General features: G+C 36.7%; 1 protein-coding gene and 1 long non-coding RNA gene across 3 annotated transcripts in view; one reads left to right on the top strand and one right to left on the bottom strand.

Moving 5' to 3' along the window:
- LOC123316419 (serine/arginine repetitive matrix protein 1) overlaps window positions 1-21,109 on the top strand; it is a 76,493-nt gene that overhangs the window by 8,755 nt on the left and 46,629 nt on the right. For both annotated transcript variants that reach the window (XM_044902490.1, XM_044902489.1), the window contains exon 2: window positions 16,626-16,662. In XM_044902490.1, coding sequence (XP_044758425.1) covers window positions 16,626-16,662 — 37 coding nt within the window. The remainder of the gene's footprint in view (window positions 1-16,625; window positions 16,663-21,109) is intronic.
- The window catches only part of LOC123316420, a 41,540-nt gene continuing 31,862 nt past the window's right edge, over window positions 11,432-21,109 (bottom strand). The window contains exon 3 of the long non-coding RNA XR_006538070.1: window positions 11,432-11,677. This is a non-coding gene — a long non-coding RNA (uncharacterized LOC123316420). The remainder of the gene's footprint in view (window positions 11,678-21,109) is intronic.

Genomic DNA, 21,109 nt, shown 5'->3' with positions numbered 1-21,109 from the left:
TTGTATAGCACAAGTCAAATGAAAAATAGAAAAATCCATTTTAGGGAACTTATTCTCCGATGACATTTATCGAAAATCGAAAGTAAGCTTTTCGCATTAAATCACTCAAACATAAAATTCTCAAATGCCACCACTTTTTTGGGTCTCCCAATAAAAGGAAATTCTTTGTCATCCTCTTCATTCACAATCTTTCTGATTGTGGAAATATCCAGCTGAAATATATGTCGTTTAGATTCAGATGAAACATTATATAAATTCTCTTACATTGAATATGTTCGCTACCATCTGACGTATTGTGGATTTTAGAATATAAGGGTATGACTATTTGAATGAGCGGACCTGAATTCTAAATAGCACTTCCTGAAACTTTGTCTCTTTTTTCAATCACTTTCGGCATTTTCGTAATAAAAATTGTGGCAACGGCGTTATGACATTAACGACATTAGGTTATCTATAAACGACATTTCATGTGTGCCAACCTAACTTCGTTCTAGTTACAAAAACTTGAGAAAATTATTTCATGGCCAACCGACTGCTAAAATAAATTTGAATGAAGTATAGTTTTATTATTCTGTAAATGCTTTGAAAGGGAAAACTTGAAATAGGCATAGACCTAAAATATGCTGAATGAAATGTCAAAAAATAGTGGTACTTAGTGTGGATCTTTCAATAATTCTTTTTTGAGTAGCCCCTGTTTAGAAACAGGATTGCACTTGAAAAGTAATTCTCGATTTTTATGAGTAATTAGAAAACTGACAGAATGAAGTTGAGCACACATTTTATGGGGCGAGATAACCACAAAAAATTTTTGGTGGTGTTCTCCTTAAAAGAAGTACAAAATATCACCTCAAAAATATTTTTGCGCAAGAAACTTCCTTTTTCATATTATACCATTGAAATATTAATTTTGATAACATGATTTATTTCAAAAGTATCTTCTAATTTCTGAAAGAAACGGTTTCCGAGAAAAAAATATAGTATCAACATGTTGGTACGTAGCGTGAGTTGTATACAGGGTAAAAGAATAGTTGCGAAAAAATTTAAGGGGTAATTCTTTGTCAAAAAATATGGTGGGTCTTTCATATGCACTTTTTCAAAAGTATCTTCTAATTTCTGAAAGAAACGGTTTCCGAGAGAAAAATATAGTATCAACATGTTGGTACGTAGCGTTAGTTGTATACAGGGTAAAAGAATAGTTGCGAAAAAATTTAAGGGGTAATTCTTTGTCAAAAAATATGGTGGGTCTTTCATATGCACTTTTATTTTTTGAACCCCCTCTTAGTTACAGCCTCCTAGAAATGGCAGCCGAAAAGCAGTTTTTTCTCAAAAATCAACAAACATATTCATTGATATTTAATTTTCAGACATTAATCCACTTCTCAATTTAAAAACTGAAGAAAATTAAATCAAGCGTATATTTATACGGGCGAGATGGCATTCAAAAAAATATTGGGTATAGTGTTCCTCTATGTTTGAAGGGGTAGAAAAAGCCACCTCTAAACATTGTTTCGCAGGAATTTTTTTTCATATTCGTATTTTACAATGAAAAATTTAATTTTGGATAGCTTGATCGATTCCTCACAAATAAGGTCTCCTGTAATTTCTCACTGAGCTGAATGCCTTTTCGCCCATATAAAACGTCTGCTTTATTTCATCCTTATCAGTTTTGTGGTTTTTAGGAAAAAATCAAAGAATCTTTTCGGCTGCTATCCAGAGGGGCTCAAAAAAAGAACATTAAATGAAACACCAACACTATTTTTTGGCAAGGACTCACTCCCTGATTTTTTTCGCCATATACGCCCTGTATAGGTGGGCTGAATTAAAATGTATCTAGTAGGCGGATATCATGCTGAAATTATAGTGGAACATCACAAAAAAATTTTTTTGTTCCCCTTTCTAGCTCGCATAGAAGGTCAGAACAATTTCATTTCTGTTAGTTTTCTGGATTCTAAGAAAAAAGTTGAAAATTGCTTCTCAGGTGCAATATTCAGAGGGCTGTATCTAAGCAGGGACTGCTAAAAAAAAATTTTATGAAAGAGCGACACTATTTTTTTGCAAGGAATAAGCCCTTTAATTTAAATGGGTACACCCTGTATTTCTCTAATATTTCTTGATGCTCCCCATATTAGATACAAAAATGTATATAATGTTTTTTCATATTGTCAAAATATACAGGGTGAGACTTTGACAAATATTAGCATTAGATTGTTGAGGTAAAAAAAAACTCTTTTCCTATATATACCATTTTTTCCGATTTGGTACTGATGAAAAGGTATAACCATTTTAAGTTTCCATAATTAGATGTACCATCCCTGGAAAAACTAGCTGAATCTGTGACACTAAACATCTGTGGATCTGTTGAACAGAGTTGCATTGGGACAAAGTACCCAATTTTTCGAATTTCACAGATATTTGTTAGTTTTGAACATGAAATTACTCGAAAACGGCGCATTATACGAGAAAATTTGAAGAATACTTTTATTTTACAAAAATATTCATTAGATAACGTCCAAATTAGTTTAAAGAGTTGGGTTCTTTGAATTTTTGATATTTTTGGGGTACGTAATGGTCATAATGAGAAAACTGGAAGACGTGGGTGATATCTTGTGATCAAACAAATGAAAAAATATATTCGTGAATTCATTTCATTCGATTAAACCTTTCGTGAGAATAAAATACCATTTTTTTATGGTTTTTCAACAGCCTGTATCATTTGAACCGAGCTGATTCGGAAATAATGGAAAAGGAAATAATTATTTTCCTAGAAAGTGTGGAAAATGACAGTTTTCCCCAAGAGACTGCTGTCGAGTGCGGAAAAGACAATTTCCATAGGAGTTAGGAACAATATTTTTCCTACTAGGGTGAATGAAACCATTTCACGGAGAAATTATATTTTTGTGCTCTCAGCCGCATAGAGAAACGTTTGAATTTTATGATTGGCGCATATAGACATGCCAAAATTTTATGATTAATAAGACTCTTTGATATTTGCGAGCGGAAAATGACTACTTTCCAAACGTCAATGCGTGTGGAAAGTACCCAATACTTTCGAATCGCTAGTAGGAAAAAAGTGTTTCTTCTGACCTCGAGAATCAACTGTTAAAATATCTGTACGGCCCTGATTGAAAAAAAAACTAGAAACGACCGTTGTTTTTAGAATTTCATAGAAATATGTATTCATTCGCTCTGACAATTCATCGAAACAACTTTCAATATTCAGAGGTTAGTGGTCGAATCCAGCCGCACAATGCCGCCTCTTTCGCAACACAACGTCTCATAAACGACAAAGAATACCATCAATTTCCACAGACGATAACGTGCAACTCTCGCTTTTCCCCGCGCTCTTACTCTCAACATTTTCGCAATACCCTTTTCTATGCTCCATCTGTATCGTAGGAGGCCGGTCCGTCGCCGTCGCGACGTAACTAGGACGGGAAACGTCGCCGTGCACAGGTGGAACAATGCACCGTGATGTAACCATCTCCTTCCGCTCCGCCCGCCGCCGTTCTACCAGTACAGAGGCAGTCCGAACGAATCGCGCAGCGTAAAAAGTAAACATCCAGCGTCAGTCCCGTCGCGGATCTGGCGAAAAGCGCGTTAAAACGTCGGAAAATCGGGGCGAACGAGGGTGGCGGCCGCCCGATCGACCGGATCTGAGTACCGTTGAATTTTTCTTGGATCTTGGCCGGAGAGGGCCTTCTCTGGTTTTCGGTGTGTTCGACGCGGTGATTATCGAGTTGATCAATTGGAATTGGATGAGTTCAACGCGTTGGTGAAACTACTGAAAAATTCGTGCTTCAAGTGACATTTCACTCTAAATATTAGCTTGTTTAACTACGAAATAATTCGGTAATATCACTCAGAATTATTAACACTAGATGATGGGTGAAATTTTCTTGTAATTAAGATCGAAGAATACCTGACATTGTTTAGGGTACTTCGTCAAAATACTAAAAATTTTCAAGGCTAAAATGGAATTTCCATTCAAGGGCCCATACCTGGTCATATTGTTTGTTTCTCATTGAATTCTCTTTCGAGCAGCACCTACTCTAAAGATGGCATCTGGAAAGCAATCTTTAATTTTTCTTTGTAACCAGAAAAGTGACTATGGGAGCCAGAAGACAATAAAAATAATTCAATAGTATTTCCCCATTATGACAGCTTGATATCTGCCTACTAGGTAAATTCAAGTTCGAAGCTATTCGACTCACCTACATACCTGTTGATGAATTTTCTTTTTTCTCAAAAGACCTTATTAGATCAAAATGAATCGAGCTACCAAATATAAATTTTTCAATGGTATAATTGAATAAGAAAAATAGTGTCTTTGGAATAGTTGGACACCAGTGACACCACCATTTTTTTCTAATGCTTTCTCGCTCCCATATAATGTATTCTCAATTTTATTTTTGTGGTTCAGGGGTAAATTAAAAGTCGTTTTTCAGGTGCTATCTTTAGGAGGCTGTACCTAAGCAGCTCAAAAAAAGATTTATATGAAAAACCCACAATATTTTTGACAATAATCATTCCTTGAATTTTCTCGCAACTTTTCACTTTATACACCCTGTATATGCTATATAATCATAGCAGTTCGAACCAACAATCTCTAGGGGGATATTCATCAGATTTTACCCCTAATTCTGATAGATTTATGTTCCTAAGTAGGCTTGGAAGACAAGGTTCCTTCTATTCGTTTTTCGAAATCTGCATTTACCCAAAACCTAAACATTATTATTTCAATATCCAATATAATTTTGTCTAGGAGTAAAAGTTATACCAGTTTTAACACATGAAGAAATTGTGGAAAAGTTACTAGCTGAAATTTTCGATTTTCTCGATCAAATTTTAATGTTGCAAAAATATTTTTTGGTGGATATCTACAAGTGGGATAGTTGACACACCAGAATTATAAAATTCACCCTGTCGAAAACGAATTGACTTCGTAATCTTTCGATTGCAGTTACCCAATTCAAATGGTACGTCAACTAAATACCACATCAAACCCCACAATTGCTCTCTGAATTACGGTAGACTGTATTATTAGTACGGCATAAAATTCCAGAAATCATAAACTCGTGATAAATGAATTATTATCGATATGAGAGCAGCGACGCAAATATTACGCAAAACCGATAGGGAAAATTTTTCGCCTATCGATAAAATACAAATATTGGCGAATGTTCTACTGGCTAATTTGCGTTTCTGATCGAGAACCTTTCCTTAATGATCGGGAAATGAAAGTTAATGTTCCAATTATAATTTATTCTTTCAATTGAGGTTCGAAGGAGGACTGAATTCAATACAGAATTAATTGCACACCCAATAAAAGTGTGTCACAGATGCAGATACCAAACTGTTGTATCCCCTTGAGTACGCAAAAAGTTCTGAGTTGCTTTTTGAAACGATATTCAGGTTGTTTCGAAATTAATGCAATGGTCAAATACAGGGATATATTGATAAATTCTTAGCCTACTATAGAACCAAACAAAATTTCAAAGTCAAAATGTTTTATTACTCAACATATTCTCCTCTTCATTGGATACATTTATTACAGCGAATCTGCAACGTCTCTAGACCTTTCAAAAAAAATTGTTTCTTCTTGCTCTGCAAACCAGACCTCCACAGTTCCTCGTTGGAAGAAAATTTACGACCTTTCAAACTTTTCTTCAGTTGAGAAAAGAGATGATAGTCGGACGGAGCCAAATCTGGTGAATAAGGGGGTGTTCTAGTCATTCAACCCCTAAATCACGAATTTTTCATGGTAACATGAGATTTGCGTGCAGGGGCGTTGTCCTGCAAAAACAAAACACCTTTGGATAGCTTTCCGCGTCTTTTCTCTTCAAATTTTTCTCGTAGAGTGGTCAGTAATGTCCAATAGTAATCTGTTATTGTTCTACCCTTATCCAAAAAATTGGGAATCCATTTTGCAGCAATTTTTCTCATGTCCAAATTGACGTGAACTATATGATGAACGCGTTCGTATGAAATATCCAGTGCTTCTGATATCCGTTTAAGCCCAATTCGACGGTCTGATGAAATCATGCCATGAAATGCATCGATATTTTCGGGGACTGACACCGAAACTGGCCTTCCCAATCGGTCATCATCTTCAATGGAAAATTTACCTCTTTTGAAGCTTGCAGGTCAATTTTGGTCGCATACGAAGGATATTGATCACCAATGGTGTTAAGCATACCTTCGTAAATCTACTTACTTCTTATATATATATATATATCCGGGTTCATAGCGTCCTACGCCTTCCGGTTCCTAATCTCCAAGCCTTTCTATCTTGCCAGTCCCCTGGATGTAGATTTCTTTCGGACATAGCCTTTTCTATTCCCTCAAACCACGTTTTTTTGGGCCTTCCTCTCTTTCTTCTTTCTGGTGGTGTCCATTTCAGTATCATCTTTGGTAGGCGCTCGTCGCACATTCTTTCCACATGCCCGTACCAAATCAGCTGTCTTCTCTGGATTTCATCTATGATGGTTCTTTCAACTTGCATTATATTTCTGATCGTTTCATTTCTCACTTTGTCCATTTTGGATTTTCCTGCAGATCGTCGCCAGAAATCCATCTCAAGGGCCAAAAGTCGACGTTCCACACCCTTAGTCAATTGCCACGTCTCACAGCCGTATAGCACTATACCCTCAAAGATGGAATTATATATTTGATGTTTTTTCTCCCGCGAAATGTTTTTGGACCACAATATTGAGTTCAAACATCCAATGACCCTTCTACCCTTCAATATTCTCAGCCCAATCTCAGTTTCTGTTCGGCCGGTGTGATCAATTTGAGCACCCAGGTAAGTATATTCACTACATGTTCCAATTTCTATGTTGTCTTCCAAGTGTAAACTATCTGCTTTCTGCCCAATGCATAAATATTTGGTTTTCGTTTTATTCACAGACAGTCCCCACTTTTCGTATTCGGCGAAGAGTCTTGTTGCCATAAATTCTAAGTCTTCCTTGTCTTGGGCCACTACCACCTGATCGTCTGCGAAATGAAGAGTGTACAAAGTTTTTATATCGTTAAGTTGTATTCCCATACCACTGCAAGATTTTCTCCATTTCCGTAGCGTTTCGTTCAGATATATTTTGAACAACGTGGTGGACAGACAGCATCCCTGTCGTAAGCCTTTTGATATTGGAAAACTTTCGGACATACTCTTACCTAGCTTTATTCGAGATGTTGCCTGATTATAGAGCTGTTTGATGGCTTGTATGACTGTGTTATTTATTGAGGACATTTCTAAGACTTGCCAGAGCTTTTGGGTAGGGACATTGTCGTAGGCTTTTGTTAGATCGACAAAAAGAAGGTGGACCTCCCTGTTTGTAGCCAGTTTCCTTTCATTTAGTTGAACCAAACTGAAAATATGATCTACACATGATCGTCCTGTGCGGAAACCTGCCTGCTCTTCTATTTCGTGTGATGCGTATTCTTGCTCGACTATACTTCGGAGGATTCGACCATACAGTTTACTCATCGTACTTGTGACTGAAATGCATCTATAGTTGGAGCAGTCATCTCTTTTTCCCTTTTTATGGATGGGTGTTATCCATGCTTCTTTCCAAGTAGATGGTATCGGTTCACCGTTAATATATCTGTTCATTAACTCCGTTAGGAACTTTATTAGTTTATTAGAGCCATTCTTTAAGAGCTCCGCAGGTAACTCTTCTGGTCCTGGTGCTTTTCTATTTTTCATAGACTTCAATACTTTCTTTATTAAATCTTCGTTGATGTTAACTGTTTCTCCTTGTACAGAGCACCGTATAGGCGAGTTGGCAAGATATGGCTGTCTGTCTTCTCTTAGCTCTCGAGCATAATGTTCTTTCCATTTGTCTATTGGTATGGGTTGTAAATTCGTTTTATGAGAAGTATCTTTCCTTAGTGAACGAATCAGATTCCAAGCCACTGTTGATCTTGTTCCGCCCATGTAGCTGTTCACTTCACTACATTTCCGTTCCCATGTTTCATTTTTGTTCTTAGTTATTAGGTCTTTATATTTATTTTGTTCTCTTCTGTATGTTATATGGTCACTGATGTTTTTTGTACTCATCCACTTGTTGTATGCTGCCTGTTTAATGTGTTTCTGTTGTTCTAATACACTGTTCCAAGTTATATTGTAGTTTTTCGTGTGGGGTTGGCTTTCTTTTCCGAGGGCCTCGTATGCTGCCGAGTGTAGGGACTCCATTACATGTTCATAAAGATGTGTTGTTTCCATCGTCAAATATTGATCACTAAGTTTTTGATCTAGCCTTTGTTGAAATAAGGTTCTAGTGCTTGGTTCATTCAAACTAACAAGGTTATATTTGTTTTGATTAGTTTTAGTTTCTCGGATGTTATCTTCTGTTGTTTGCCTATCAGTGTTATATGCGATATAAATTTTTGAAATGAGTAAAAAGTGGTCGGAGCCACACTCAATTCCTCTATACACTCTTATATCTTTAGTCTGCCATTTGGTGTCTTGTTTGAGGATTATATAGTCGATAATAGACTTAAGACCCCTGGTCTCCTGGTGCCATGTGTACTTATGGATATCTCTATGGCTATAAAACCCATTTAGTATCCTCATTTTATGTTCTTCACAGGACTCCAAAAGTCTCCGCCCACTATCGTTAAGTGTCTCTTCTCCGTGTATACCCACTATTTTGCTTCCATTCTTTCTTCCCACTCTGGCGTTGAGATCTCCTAGAACCACAATTTCCCTTTGGTTTCCGAGGGCTGTGAGAGTGTTATCCAATGTAGTGTAGAAGTCATCCTTCTCTTTCTGGTTCGAGTCATCATTAGGGCCGTACACGCCGACAATAGTTGTTCTATGTCCTTTGATCGTTAGGTTCGCCGATAATATTCTTTCGTTTATTGTGTTCCAGTTGTGTATTTTCCCGATGAATTTCTTGTTTATCAGTATTGACACTCCTTTGCTGGCTCTTTCGTTTTTAGGAACCCCACTGTAAATATGAACATAGTTTGAAATGTGCTCGATTCCATTGCCCTTTTTCTTCGTTTCGGTGAGTACCGCTATGTCCACTTTCATGTGTTCCAATCCTTTTATCACATCTTCCAACTTTTTATTTATTCCTTGTACATTCCAGGTTGCCATAATCGTGTCCTTATTTCCGTTCCGTGGTCGTATCCGTTTACATCTATAATCTTTCCGAGGCTGTGTATTAGGTTTTTTAGCATTTATTTCTTTTTTACTTGTAATGAGGAGCTAGCCCATTGCCAAAACCCCCTACTTGGAGGACCAGGAATTTTTAGTCAAGGTTATCTTCCTTTAGCCTTTGATGAGCCAACATCGATCCTACAAGGCAGCAGGTTAGCCGTACCCTGGCTTGGGACCCTAACAGGGTGCTATCATCCGGGTCAGATGAACCCTGGTTTTTTAACGAGGTTGTTACTCCTCCCCTTCTCCCTTTTTCAACCTGGCTTAGGACAGGCTTTGGCGGGATTACTTCTTAACCCTTTTAAATACAGGTACTTGGTGATGGCTCGATACTTTAATTTTTCGATTTTCATAATTTTGGTGGACATCTTCTTTCTTTTAATTTATTGCATAACCCTGGTTTACTTTTCTGACCTCAAACTTCACACTGACACTTCTAATGAGTTATTCTTAGTTGCTATGGTAACGCAATATTTTTTTTATGCGTGGAACTGGTCTAGGCTAACTAGATATCAATACATCCTCGTAGCCTCTTCCGAATTTTGCTCCTAAAATATTGTTTTCTTTCATCTCAGAATCCGGTCATATAGGAATATCCCTGAATTTGGTACAGGTGTTTCATGATATAGGAAATCTTATAGTGCTACCTATTTTGGCGATGGTCTTCCTCAAGACACTTTTTCCTGGGCCATAATGTCTTTGTTTGGAACCACTGAACATTAACCGAGTAATTGAAAATTGCTAAGCTCATTCAGTTGAAAATCATTTTCATCTTATGCAATTTTTTCATGAAACACATTACTTCTAGGAAAAATTTGAAATTCAAGTCACTACTATAGTCACAGTTGTAAAAAATCCTGCCTTTCATGAAAAAATTGCAAGAGACAACAAAGTATTCAGAATGAACGGCCTATCTAACGGTCATTTTTCCCGAAAGAACCTTGGGTTTCACGAACAATTAAGATATGAAAGTACAAGAACGGACAGCGCAAAAATTTCGATTTTTGTGAAACAAGAAACAATAGAATTATCCATTATGAACATGAACAACAATCATTCAATTCTCCTTGGATATTAAACCCATATATGTATCTTTGCTTCGGGTGAAACTGCCCGACTCCATGAATACGTTAGCGTATTGTAATGGGAAAACTCTCGAATAATACAAAAATAAAAATCGTTAATGTCGTGGGAGATTGAGGGGACAAGGACGTCATATAATAATGTACGATTCTTGTTGACTTATGCGTCTCGTAAATGGATCTAGGTTGGACGATGCACTCAATCACGGTTATGTAGGACTGTCGTTATTGTGTTTGCTATGTCTATTGATCTTTGCTAGTCTATTGAACATGGGGCAAAATAACAAATTATTACTCATTCGAAAACATTAAGCATAGGGTCAAATATTTAGGTACCCCTTCTGAGATTTGGGGTTTCAATTATTTTTACGTTTTCGTTGATAAGCGAAGATTTCACATACACCCTGTATATGAAATCAAAATGTTTCTTGGACATTTGATCTGAAAAACCGCCATCAAAAGAAACTTCCGTTCTAGCTATTTTCCTCAATATAACTATTTGAAGTTTCAGGGATTCCAATAGCTATTTATTTAATCAGTTACGAAATGCCTAATTTTGCGTAATGCAGTGAGTTCCGCAAAAGCTCACAAGTCACACAAAATTGCATTCCTTAACGTACAGGGTGGGCAAAATTCGTTGTCTACTGAGGGAATCTCGAGAACTATAGCAGCCCAAAAAAAACGGATGGCACATTCTCGAGCTCTTTTTTCCAAACTGATACAAATCTGAAAACATAACCGTCCTATCATTTCTAGATTTTGAGTTATAAACAAAAATTGAGATTTTGACGATTTCCAAAAATTCTCATATTTTTTTTGTCTCTGTTACAGATCTGAAACTTGAACCTTCTTAGGCAATTTCATACGTAGAATATACTGACTATAGAGTTTTTACTATTTCAAGATTAACAAATTCAATAAAAGTTTGAATTTAAAAGAACGAAAGTTCGCCTAATGAGTCGAAATGAAAAAGCATTTTGAGCTCGTCAGTGGATTCTACTTAAAAAAGTGTTTGTAGAAGGTTCAAGTTTCAGATCCGTAACTTCAAAGAAAAAAAGTTATGAGAACTTTTCGAAATGGTCAAAATCTCATTTTTTGCTAATGACTAAAAAACGAAAAATCGTAGGATGCTACTGTAGGTCTATAGAGATCCCCTCAGTAGACAACGAATTTTGCCCACCTGGTAATGGCTTACGAAAAATTTATAACTTGGTGTGACGAGAAGAAGATAAAACATATTTATGAGAAAGTTGTCATAGGTCGAAGAAACAGATTCTTGCATATGACAGTTCCCAAAATCGCAAATTTTGTACCAGCTAACAGAGAACGTTATACTATGAAAGAACCGTATCTACTTAAACGTTTTTGAAGGCAAAGTACATATATTACTTACCTTCAAATATTAGCGATGAAAACTGCTCCCCCTGTATACCTGAAAAAGAAAGAAAATATACACAATAACGTTTAAAATAAAGATTTGTTTCTCTCCCATTATTTATGTCGTCAAATATAGAATCCTATAATATTCAAGTTCGAACACAAACACAGAACCTTGACCATAAAGATCTAATTTCTCCTTGGCAAGGCTAAATTCAGTTTAACAATGATATATCCAGGCGAACCTGAATTAGTCATCTTTCCTGGCGGAAATTAACTGTCGTTATTTGTAGCAAAATAAGATATTAATTGAAACTTGGCCAGACAGTGTTTGCTCTACCATTTCGTGCATATACGAAGAATGGAAAAGTATTAGTTGACAGTTTCGGACGAAAGAACAGTCCTCATGAGCAGTTTTCCACTTCCAGAAGCACCGTTTTCACGTTAAAAGCCTTCTCGTGTACAAACGAGGCCGAGTAATAACAATCCGTTCGCGAAAATAATTTGTCACGCCTCAATTTTATAACTTCTACGACTTATCGACTTCTCGTGTCTTACAGCGGGGGCCTTGAAATTTACGGATTCTTAGAGAAAATATGAAGCAACTAACGCCTTTTCGGTGTTGAAATTCACTATAATAGTCTCGTGTTTTCACAAGACGTAAATATCAACCTCTGTCGATATGTTTTCTCTATGTGATATTTCATTCTGTATCGACAAAATTCTATATGCAAAATAATCCGTACCGCTATGTGCAAAACATGTCATTATGACCGAATTTAATAACTACGGCTAAATGACCCGTTATGACAGCGTTTATGGATAAACGTGCTTGGCACCCATACAGAATCTATAATTGACTTTCCCCAGTGGCTAAAATATGGTGTTTCACAGGAAACACAGAGAATATTGAATGAAGGTTGTCAATTCAAGATTCAGCTTCGAACAAACGTGTCGATGTCTCAAACAAGTAGGCATTTCACCTCTTCGGCTTGAGATAGGTAGATGAAGCCATTTTAAGAATATATACTGGGAAGGCATGAGTTATGGAAGAATTAAGAATCAGAGAGCTTGCATGGACCTCTCTTATCCAGAAGATACATCCCAGGATAATAAGGAATACCAGCATCAAGAAATCAGACTCTACGATGCTAAGTAGAAACGAAGATTGGTAAAGGAAACCTACCACCAATATACTCATGAGTGAGAGAGGAGTATTCGGAGTTGGTACCAGATGCTCACTGCCGTTCAAGCATTTTTCAGGCAGAAATATCTGCAATAGAAAGATGCGTGGAAATGGACCTATAAAGAAACAGAATTAGAATAACGAGGTGCCTTTGGTCTGGTTTCCCGGTCACTCGGTGATCAGAGGTAAAAAACAGGAGACCACACTAGGCAGAAAAGGGACGCAAATTCTGTGGTATAAGAAAATGTACCCACAAGAAAGAGTTTCAACAGAAGGAAAAACTGAAGGAGAAACAATCTGGCGAAATCTTTTGAGAAGGATAATTCCAAAAACTATCCTGGTGCTTTAATACTGCGAGATATAAGAACTATCTGGATCTTAACAAGAATATGCTATACCTCCTTATTGGATTCTCCACAGTAGTTGGGAAGCTCACGATGCTGAATCGGGATTTACTCGAGCGTCGTAGAGACCTTATGGATTTTGAATATTAGATGGTAGAAAGAACAAAAGGTTCTATGATGTATGCACATACAGCGGTGGGGAAAGCGACTGCAGGTTTTCAAACATGTGAAAAAATCGTCAAGTGTATATACTCCAGCCTGTCAGATTAAGATACTGTATGTGCCCTACGTGTCTCTAATAATAAATTCATCTGACAGTTTGCTTGATGGGGCTGGCCGTACGGAACAGAAGAAAATTGTAAAAAAAAAAATTCCAACGAAAACGCAAAAAAATCGTTACTTGTACATACTCGAACGTGTAAAATTTCCATACAGATGGTTAATCTCGTTTCGGGAGACGTGTTGACCCATTAATCTGACACTAATCAGAGGGGATTTTCTTCCGCTGACAGTTTGAAGATGGGAACAATGAATTTTTTTCAAATATCTCCCTTCCTGTGGCTCGAATCGTTTTGTATTCCGTATGAAAGTATGAAAGTTGTAGATAATGAAATTCTATTCAACTTTTGTCTGAAGCAATTTTACATACTCTCAACCGTTTTCGAGTTAGAGGGCGATAAGGGCGAGGAGCTTAGCCACACATGCGAAAGGCCAAGGTCAATATAGAAACCCAGATAATGTACCTACATTCATCGCCGTATACCTCAAAAACGTTCAAACGTAGAAAAAATTGCTTCGGAGAAAATTTGTACAAAATTGTATGCTCTACAACTTTCATAGAGAATGCGAAAACAATTTGAAGCCCAGGGGAGGAGATAATTCAAAAAACTGATTTTAGTGACCTTTATGGCCAATTTCTATTGTTTCGACTTGCTGAAACTGTCAGATTTAATTTTTTCCGTTATTCTTGAATCATTAGCTTCCAAATAAGAAAAAAACCACTGCGCTCGAGAATGTACACGTGACGTGTATGCAAGTTTGTCGCCCTCCCACACATTTTCGTCACGCTTAAATTGACAGATTAAAAGAATGTGAAATTTTCAACACGTAATTAACCACATATATCTTAATCTGACATGCTCGAGTATGTACAATGAAAGTTTTTACTTTTTTTAGCATTCTGACCCTACCTGTCTTAGACACCTATATATAGGTCTAATTTTTGGTAGAGGTACCAAATACTCTACAGGGTCCTTTTATATTAATCTGAATCCCGAATTTTCCTCTTGGGCTCCCTAACTACACGGCATTGTCGCTTCAGGAAGCACCTAATGACAGGTTCAACAGCAGAAACTGACGGCAGCAACAATTACGTTGAGACGCAGAAAATCAACCTTCAAAATTCCCGCGCATGAAAGTGTCCATCAATTTTGTCATGAGGATTTGACATCCTCTAAGAGCAGATTACCCAACCACCAATTTTCCCATCTCAAGTAGGTATTCATCTTCCACCGTAACCCCATATTTCAACCCGCGCGGAACCTCAATTACTTCCAATTACCTAATTGTCACTAATGACTCTGTATTGACGAAATTCGCGACCAATTTGCGTATCTGATTGCCCAACCCTGACAATCTTTCAGATTTGACGAGTTGTTAACAAGCCGTCATTCTAGATACGTTAAATTATGATCATGGGATCAATGGTTTCGAAACAGTTGGATTTCCTATATTAGTTCATTATATGCAATGACAAACTTGTCTATAGGACACAAAAAATTTAAAAACTTCTTTGCTATACCTAAAACAAGGTTTGGACTTCCAGTTTACCCTGAAACATCCTTAACTTCTTCAATTTAAATGGGAAATTTAGTGGAAATTATTTGAAAAAAATTAGAAAATGAAATGCTTGTTTCTCAAATGTTTTCCGAACTTGTACGAGGATATGTTGAAAAATAAAATTCTTAGCCCACCATAGAACCAAACAAAATTTCAATGTCAAAATATTTTATTACTCAACATATTCTCCTTTTAGTTGGATACATTTATTATAGCGAATCTGCAACATCTCTAGACCTTTCAAAAAAAATTTTCTTCTTGCTCTGCAAACCAGACCTACACAGCTTTTATTACCTCCTCGTTGGAAGGAAATTTATGACTTTTTAAACTTTTTTTCAGTTAAGGAAAGGGATGATAGTCGGATGGAGCCAAATCTGGTGAATAAATGAATGAATAATCTAGTAATTCAAACCCTAAATTACGAATTTTTTGCATGGCAACATTAGATTTGTGTGCAGGGGCGTTGTCCTGCAAAAACAAAACACCTTTGAATAGTTTTCCGCTGCTTTTCTCTTTTCTTCCCGTAGAGTGGTCAGTAATGTCGAATAGTAATCTCCAGTTATTGTTCTACCCTTATACGAAAAATCAATCATGATTACTCCATGGAAATCCCAAAAAACTGAAGCGAGAACTTTTCCAGCAGATTTTTGGACACGAAACTTCTTAGGTCTTGGAGAACCAGAGTGTCGCCATTCTATCGATTGTTGCTTGGTTTCTGGATCGTAGAAATGTACCCAAGTCTCATCCATAGTAACAATTCGGTTTAAGAAGTCTACATAGTTTTCAAATCGAGCACGGATCGAACGCGATGCTTCTACCCTTGCACGCTTTTGGTCAACATTCAAACATTTGGAGATCCATTTTTCTCATGTCCAAATTGACGTGAACTATATGATCAACGCGTTCGTATGAAATATTCAGTGCATCGATTTTTTCGGGGACTGACACAGAAACTGGCCTTCCCGATCGGTCATCATCTTCAATAGAAAATCTACCTCTTTTGAAGCTTGCAGAATCCAATTTTTCACGGTCGCATACGTAGGACATTGATCACCAAGGATATTAAGCATATCTTCGTAAATCTGCTTACCTCTTAACGCTTTTAAATACAGGTACTCGATACTCGATGATGGCCCGTTACTCCAAATTTTCGATTTTCACAATTTCGGTGGACATCTTCTTTCTTTTAATTTATTGCGTAACTCTGGTATACATTTTTGACCTCAAACTTCAATGACACTTGTAATGAGTTATTGTGCGTTGCAACTGGTCTAGACTAACTAGATATCAACTCATCCTCGTATAACTAACGTTCTGGATTTTGCAGATTTCTGAACAATTTATTTCACATAAACTCAATATTATCACAAACCTATATTACTGATGATGGGTCATATCCGTACAAAATTCAAAATGAATAAAAACTGAAAAAACAATGTGAATAAAAAACTGGACATTATTTTTTCGGACAAACCGTAGTGAGTGTATTATACTTCGAAAAACCAAGCACAGTGCTATGTTGAATGGTGGTGATATTATTCCTGAATGACCCTAGAGGTCAGAACACCGATAGTGCGCGAAAAATAACTTATCACACCAGGATTTTTATAGCACCTACTCATATTTCTTCGCAGGTGGCGCCTGGAGAGTCCATTGCTCTTACTAAGGAAGGTGAGTAGTATTTATTTATTTTTTGGTTCTCTCTGAAACTAGTCCCTTTACAGAAAAAGTTTGAATACATTTTTTGCGCATTTTAACCTGCTCTACATGATGAACACGAAAAAAAGGTTGCCATTTGAAAAAATTAAGTTTTGATTGAACTTCTATTTGAATTTTTAATTTAAATTTTTGAAGTCCCTGTATATCAGATTGCTAAAAATAGTATGACAGTATGACGTATGATCCAATATGTTGACAAGAGCTGGGCAAAATTTGGTTTCGATACATTCATTAGAAAACTAGTATCAGCTATTTTAGTGAGCACCTACAGCTGTCAAAATTTTAGGAAAAAGTCGAATATCTCAGAATCGGTGCTATATAGGACCATGGTAGTCATACCAAAGTTACATTAAAATTTGACAAGGAATTCAAAAATACAATAATATGCAGGGTGTTCCATTCAAAATTAGAAAGTTGATACCAACAGGGTAAAACGGAGTACCTTGTATTAAGGTGGATTATAAATAATAAAAGTTCAATCGATTACAGACAAGTTTCGTATTCAACTTTTTCTTCTAGCTTCTTTAGTATCCACAATAAGGTATAGGGACACTTTAACCCTGTATACGTAATGGTCATAATGAGAAAACTGGAAGACGTGGATGATATCTCGAGCTCAAATAAATGAAAAACCATATTCCAAAATTAATTTCATTCGATGGAACCGTTGGTGAGATCGAACTAAAAATAACATTTTTTTATGGTTTTTCAATAGCCTATATCTTTCAAACCGAGCCGATTCGGAAAAAATGGTATAGGAAAAAAGTGATTCTTTTGACATCAAGAATCTACTGTTGAAATATTTGCACGAAACGAAGACTCACCCTGTATACTTTTCCCCAGTTAAATACACTGCGCAAAAAAATTTACGCACATTATGGAAATCTCAAATTTATTCTACAACTGAAGGTGTTCTCCATGATGATTATTTTTATCAGAATTAATGCTATGTTATCCACTTTCAACGGTTTTCTTCAATACAGATGTTTTTTTTCCAGCAGGAATAAAAAAAAGATGATATTATCAGATTTTGAATGTATTGGCTCCATTCTAAAATCAGTTGTTCTCGATCAATTCTAGTGATCAATAGTTTTTCTTTCGTTTGATTTTCTACACTCGATCGCTATGCAACGCGAAACACTCAATTTGACCCAAAGGGAATGTGCCCAAGCGGTAGTTTTGCGAGAAGAAGAGTGGACATACACAAGAATTGCAGAAAGGTTTGGAGTTTCCCATACAAGTGTGTCCAGAATGTTGCAGCGATTCAGGGAGACAGGTATGAATGTCCGAAGACCAGGACAGGGTAGACCACGGGTAACAACTGCCATTCAAGAACGTTACTTGAGAGTTTCTTCGTTGAGACAACGGTTTGCAACCGCTCGCCTCCTTCAAATTCAGCTTGAGCAAATTCATGAGGTGCAAATTAGCACTCAGACAATAAGAAATCGCCTCAGAGAATATGATTTAAGGCCTCGTGTCGCGGCAAGAGGCCCAGCTCTTACCCCAACCCATCGAAGGGCGCGTTTGGATTTTGCGAGAGAGCATATCCATTGGGAAGAGGCCGATTGGGAAAGAGTTCTCTTCACAGATGAGTCTAGATTCTAGATTCTGCCTCTACCATTGTGATCGACGTTCCCTTGTATACAGACGTCCACATGAAAGATATGCTCAGTGCAATTTCCTGAATACTACTGGTTTCGGGGGAGGATCGATTATGGTATGGGGTGGAATATCTTTGAGTGCTCGCACAGACCTAGTGGTCGTTGATAATGGAGCTATGAATGCTGATAAGTATATAAGGAACATTCTTGAAGAGCATGTAGTGCCATTTGCCCCATACATTGGTGAAAATTTTATTTTTATGGACGATAATGCCAGACCCCATCGTGCGCGCATCGTTCAGGAGTACCTTGAAGAGGTTGAAGTCTCTCGAATGGAATGGCCAGCAAGAAGTCCAGATCTCAATCCGATTGAGCAGGTTTGGGACAACCTCAATAGAAGGCTGAGATGTTCAGAAAATCATCCAGCTACACTTAATGACTTAGGAATCCAACTCGGAGAAATCTGGGAAGGATTAGATCAGAACATTTTAAGATCACTCATTTTGAGTATGAACCGTCGTTGCCGAGCTGTAATTAACGCAAGGGGTGGAAATAGCAAGTATTAAATCACTTATCAGCATTTCAGTATTTCTAAAATTGTTCATTTCTCTTCTTTCACATAAGATTGGGTGAAATCCTGAATTTTTCTTCCATTTAATGTGTTTTGTTTCGTTCAAAACCTTCCCGAGAGAACATAAAAAATAAGTTATAAAGTCAATGTAGAGTAAACCTTCATTAAAATTGGGATTTTCAGAATGTGCGTTAATTTTTTTGCGCAGTGTACTTAGAGATTTCGTATTCAAGTCTCTGTCTTGACCGACTGTTGGAGTCTCCCATACAAACGACGAAATGAGCTCGAAAACGTTTCGCTAAACCCCTCAGCGTCCACAATTTGGAACCGTATAGCGAATAATGAGTAGGTAAATATCACGTACGATGCCCAGGAAATGCGCTTTAGAATTTTTCCAACGCCGAACAATCAGTGCATGCTATGATTTCCTATTCCGGTTGCAATTTCAAAACGACCTCGACAGCGACCTCTAAAACAGCAGTCACTCAACGCCGAAGAACAGTTATGTCAGCACCATGCTCTACACAAGAGCAGCGATCTCAACAATAGATTATTCAAATTAATTTATCAGCATGTCGGTTAGAATTGCATGCATTCTTCCTGGCCGCAGGAAAACCATTGGATTACTTTCTGCGGTGTCTGTCAACGCATTTAAATTTCAATCGCATACCGTTCCAGCGTTTTAATTGTTATTGAAAATTTATAGCGGCTTGTAATTAAAAGGTTCTAGGACTTTGAATTCAGAATTATATCCACGTTGGTGACTGCACTGACTTTCAGTTTATAATTACGAATACAATAACCGACTTTAATAGTTATGGGACTGTTTTTCGTTTAGAACTTTCCGTATCGATATTTTCTCAAGTTATTGTTTCTTTCTCTGTTTGATGTGGGATCTATATCAATCTCCCTATTTTTCTAAAAGTGCAAAAACGTGAATTCTTATTTGAGAGTTATTTGGATACAAAAACGTATAATTTCATCAGGTCAAAGACGAGAAACAACGTACTCCTAAAATTAAAATACAAAATCTATGTTTTCAGCCCCAGTTCCCGAGAAACTAAGTGAATATACAAGTTGTGTCTTTGACTCGTACAAATATTTTAATGATACATTATTGAGGTCAAAAGAATTTTTTTTATTCACCATTTTCTTCGATTCGGCCCTGATAAAAATATATAGCCATTTTAAGTTTTCATAATGGGCTGTGCCATCCCTGGGGAAAAAAATTACCTTCACATTAGCTAGCTATTTCTGGACACTATATATCTGTGGCTCTTTTAAACAGTCAAAGTACCCAATTTTCCTAATATAGTAGGGTACTTTTTAATTTTTGAACATCAAATTAATCGAAAACGGCGCATTATAAAAGAAAATGTGAAGAATACTTTTATTTTACAAAACGTCCAAATATTTAGAAGATATCGTCCGTCCAACTTAGTTTCAAGAGTTGGGTTCTTTAAATTTTTGGTATCTTTATGGTACATAATGGTCATAACGAGAAAACTGGAAGGCGTGGACGATATTTTGAGTTCGAAAAAGATTAATCAAATAAATGAAACACTATATTCCGAAATTCATTTCATTCGGTAAAACCGTTTGTGAGGTAGAACTAAAAATAATATTTTTTAGGTTTTTTCAACAGCCTGTATCTTTCAGACCGAGCCGATTCGAAATAAATAGTAAAGAAAAGAGTGTTTCTTCTGACCTTAAGAATCAACTGTTGAAATATTTTTACGAGTCAAAGACTCATCCTGTATATTCAAATTTTTCTATGATCTCTTCAAAGTCACTTGAATTCTAAGGGAGCCTGTAAGCATCAAAGGAACAGATCTATTGGCCTTTCTTTACAACTATATAGAGTGTACGCGGCTACTTTTCAATAAATTTGAATATACCCAACAGTTTAGTCTCGCAGACGACAAATTTCTGCGTTAGAAACTGACTGAAACACTGAATCCTAGAGCAACTTTTCGTCGACTATATTTCCACTTCCTCATGCTACAGTGAGAAGAAGAAGAAATTTTTGAAGGTTGAACAAGTTTTCAAACTAATTGATATCAAGAAATCACGAACTAAATTGAAAAAAATATAATAACTGTGATACATATAGCAATACTTCGTTGATTGAAGACTGATTAGATATCTTCTATTTGCTGAGAAATCCTTCTCCTTCTCATAGAAGAATCTGTCAATAAAAAGTCTTATACCTAAGTGAAATACAAAT

Source organism: Coccinella septempunctata, chromosome 7 (assembly GCF_907165205.1).
Source record: "Coccinella septempunctata chromosome 7, icCocSept1.1, whole genome shotgun sequence".
NCBI classification, from domain to species: domain Eukaryota; kingdom Metazoa; phylum Arthropoda; class Insecta; order Coleoptera; family Coccinellidae; genus Coccinella; species Coccinella septempunctata.
This window is presented reverse-complemented; position numbering and strand designations above follow the sequence as displayed.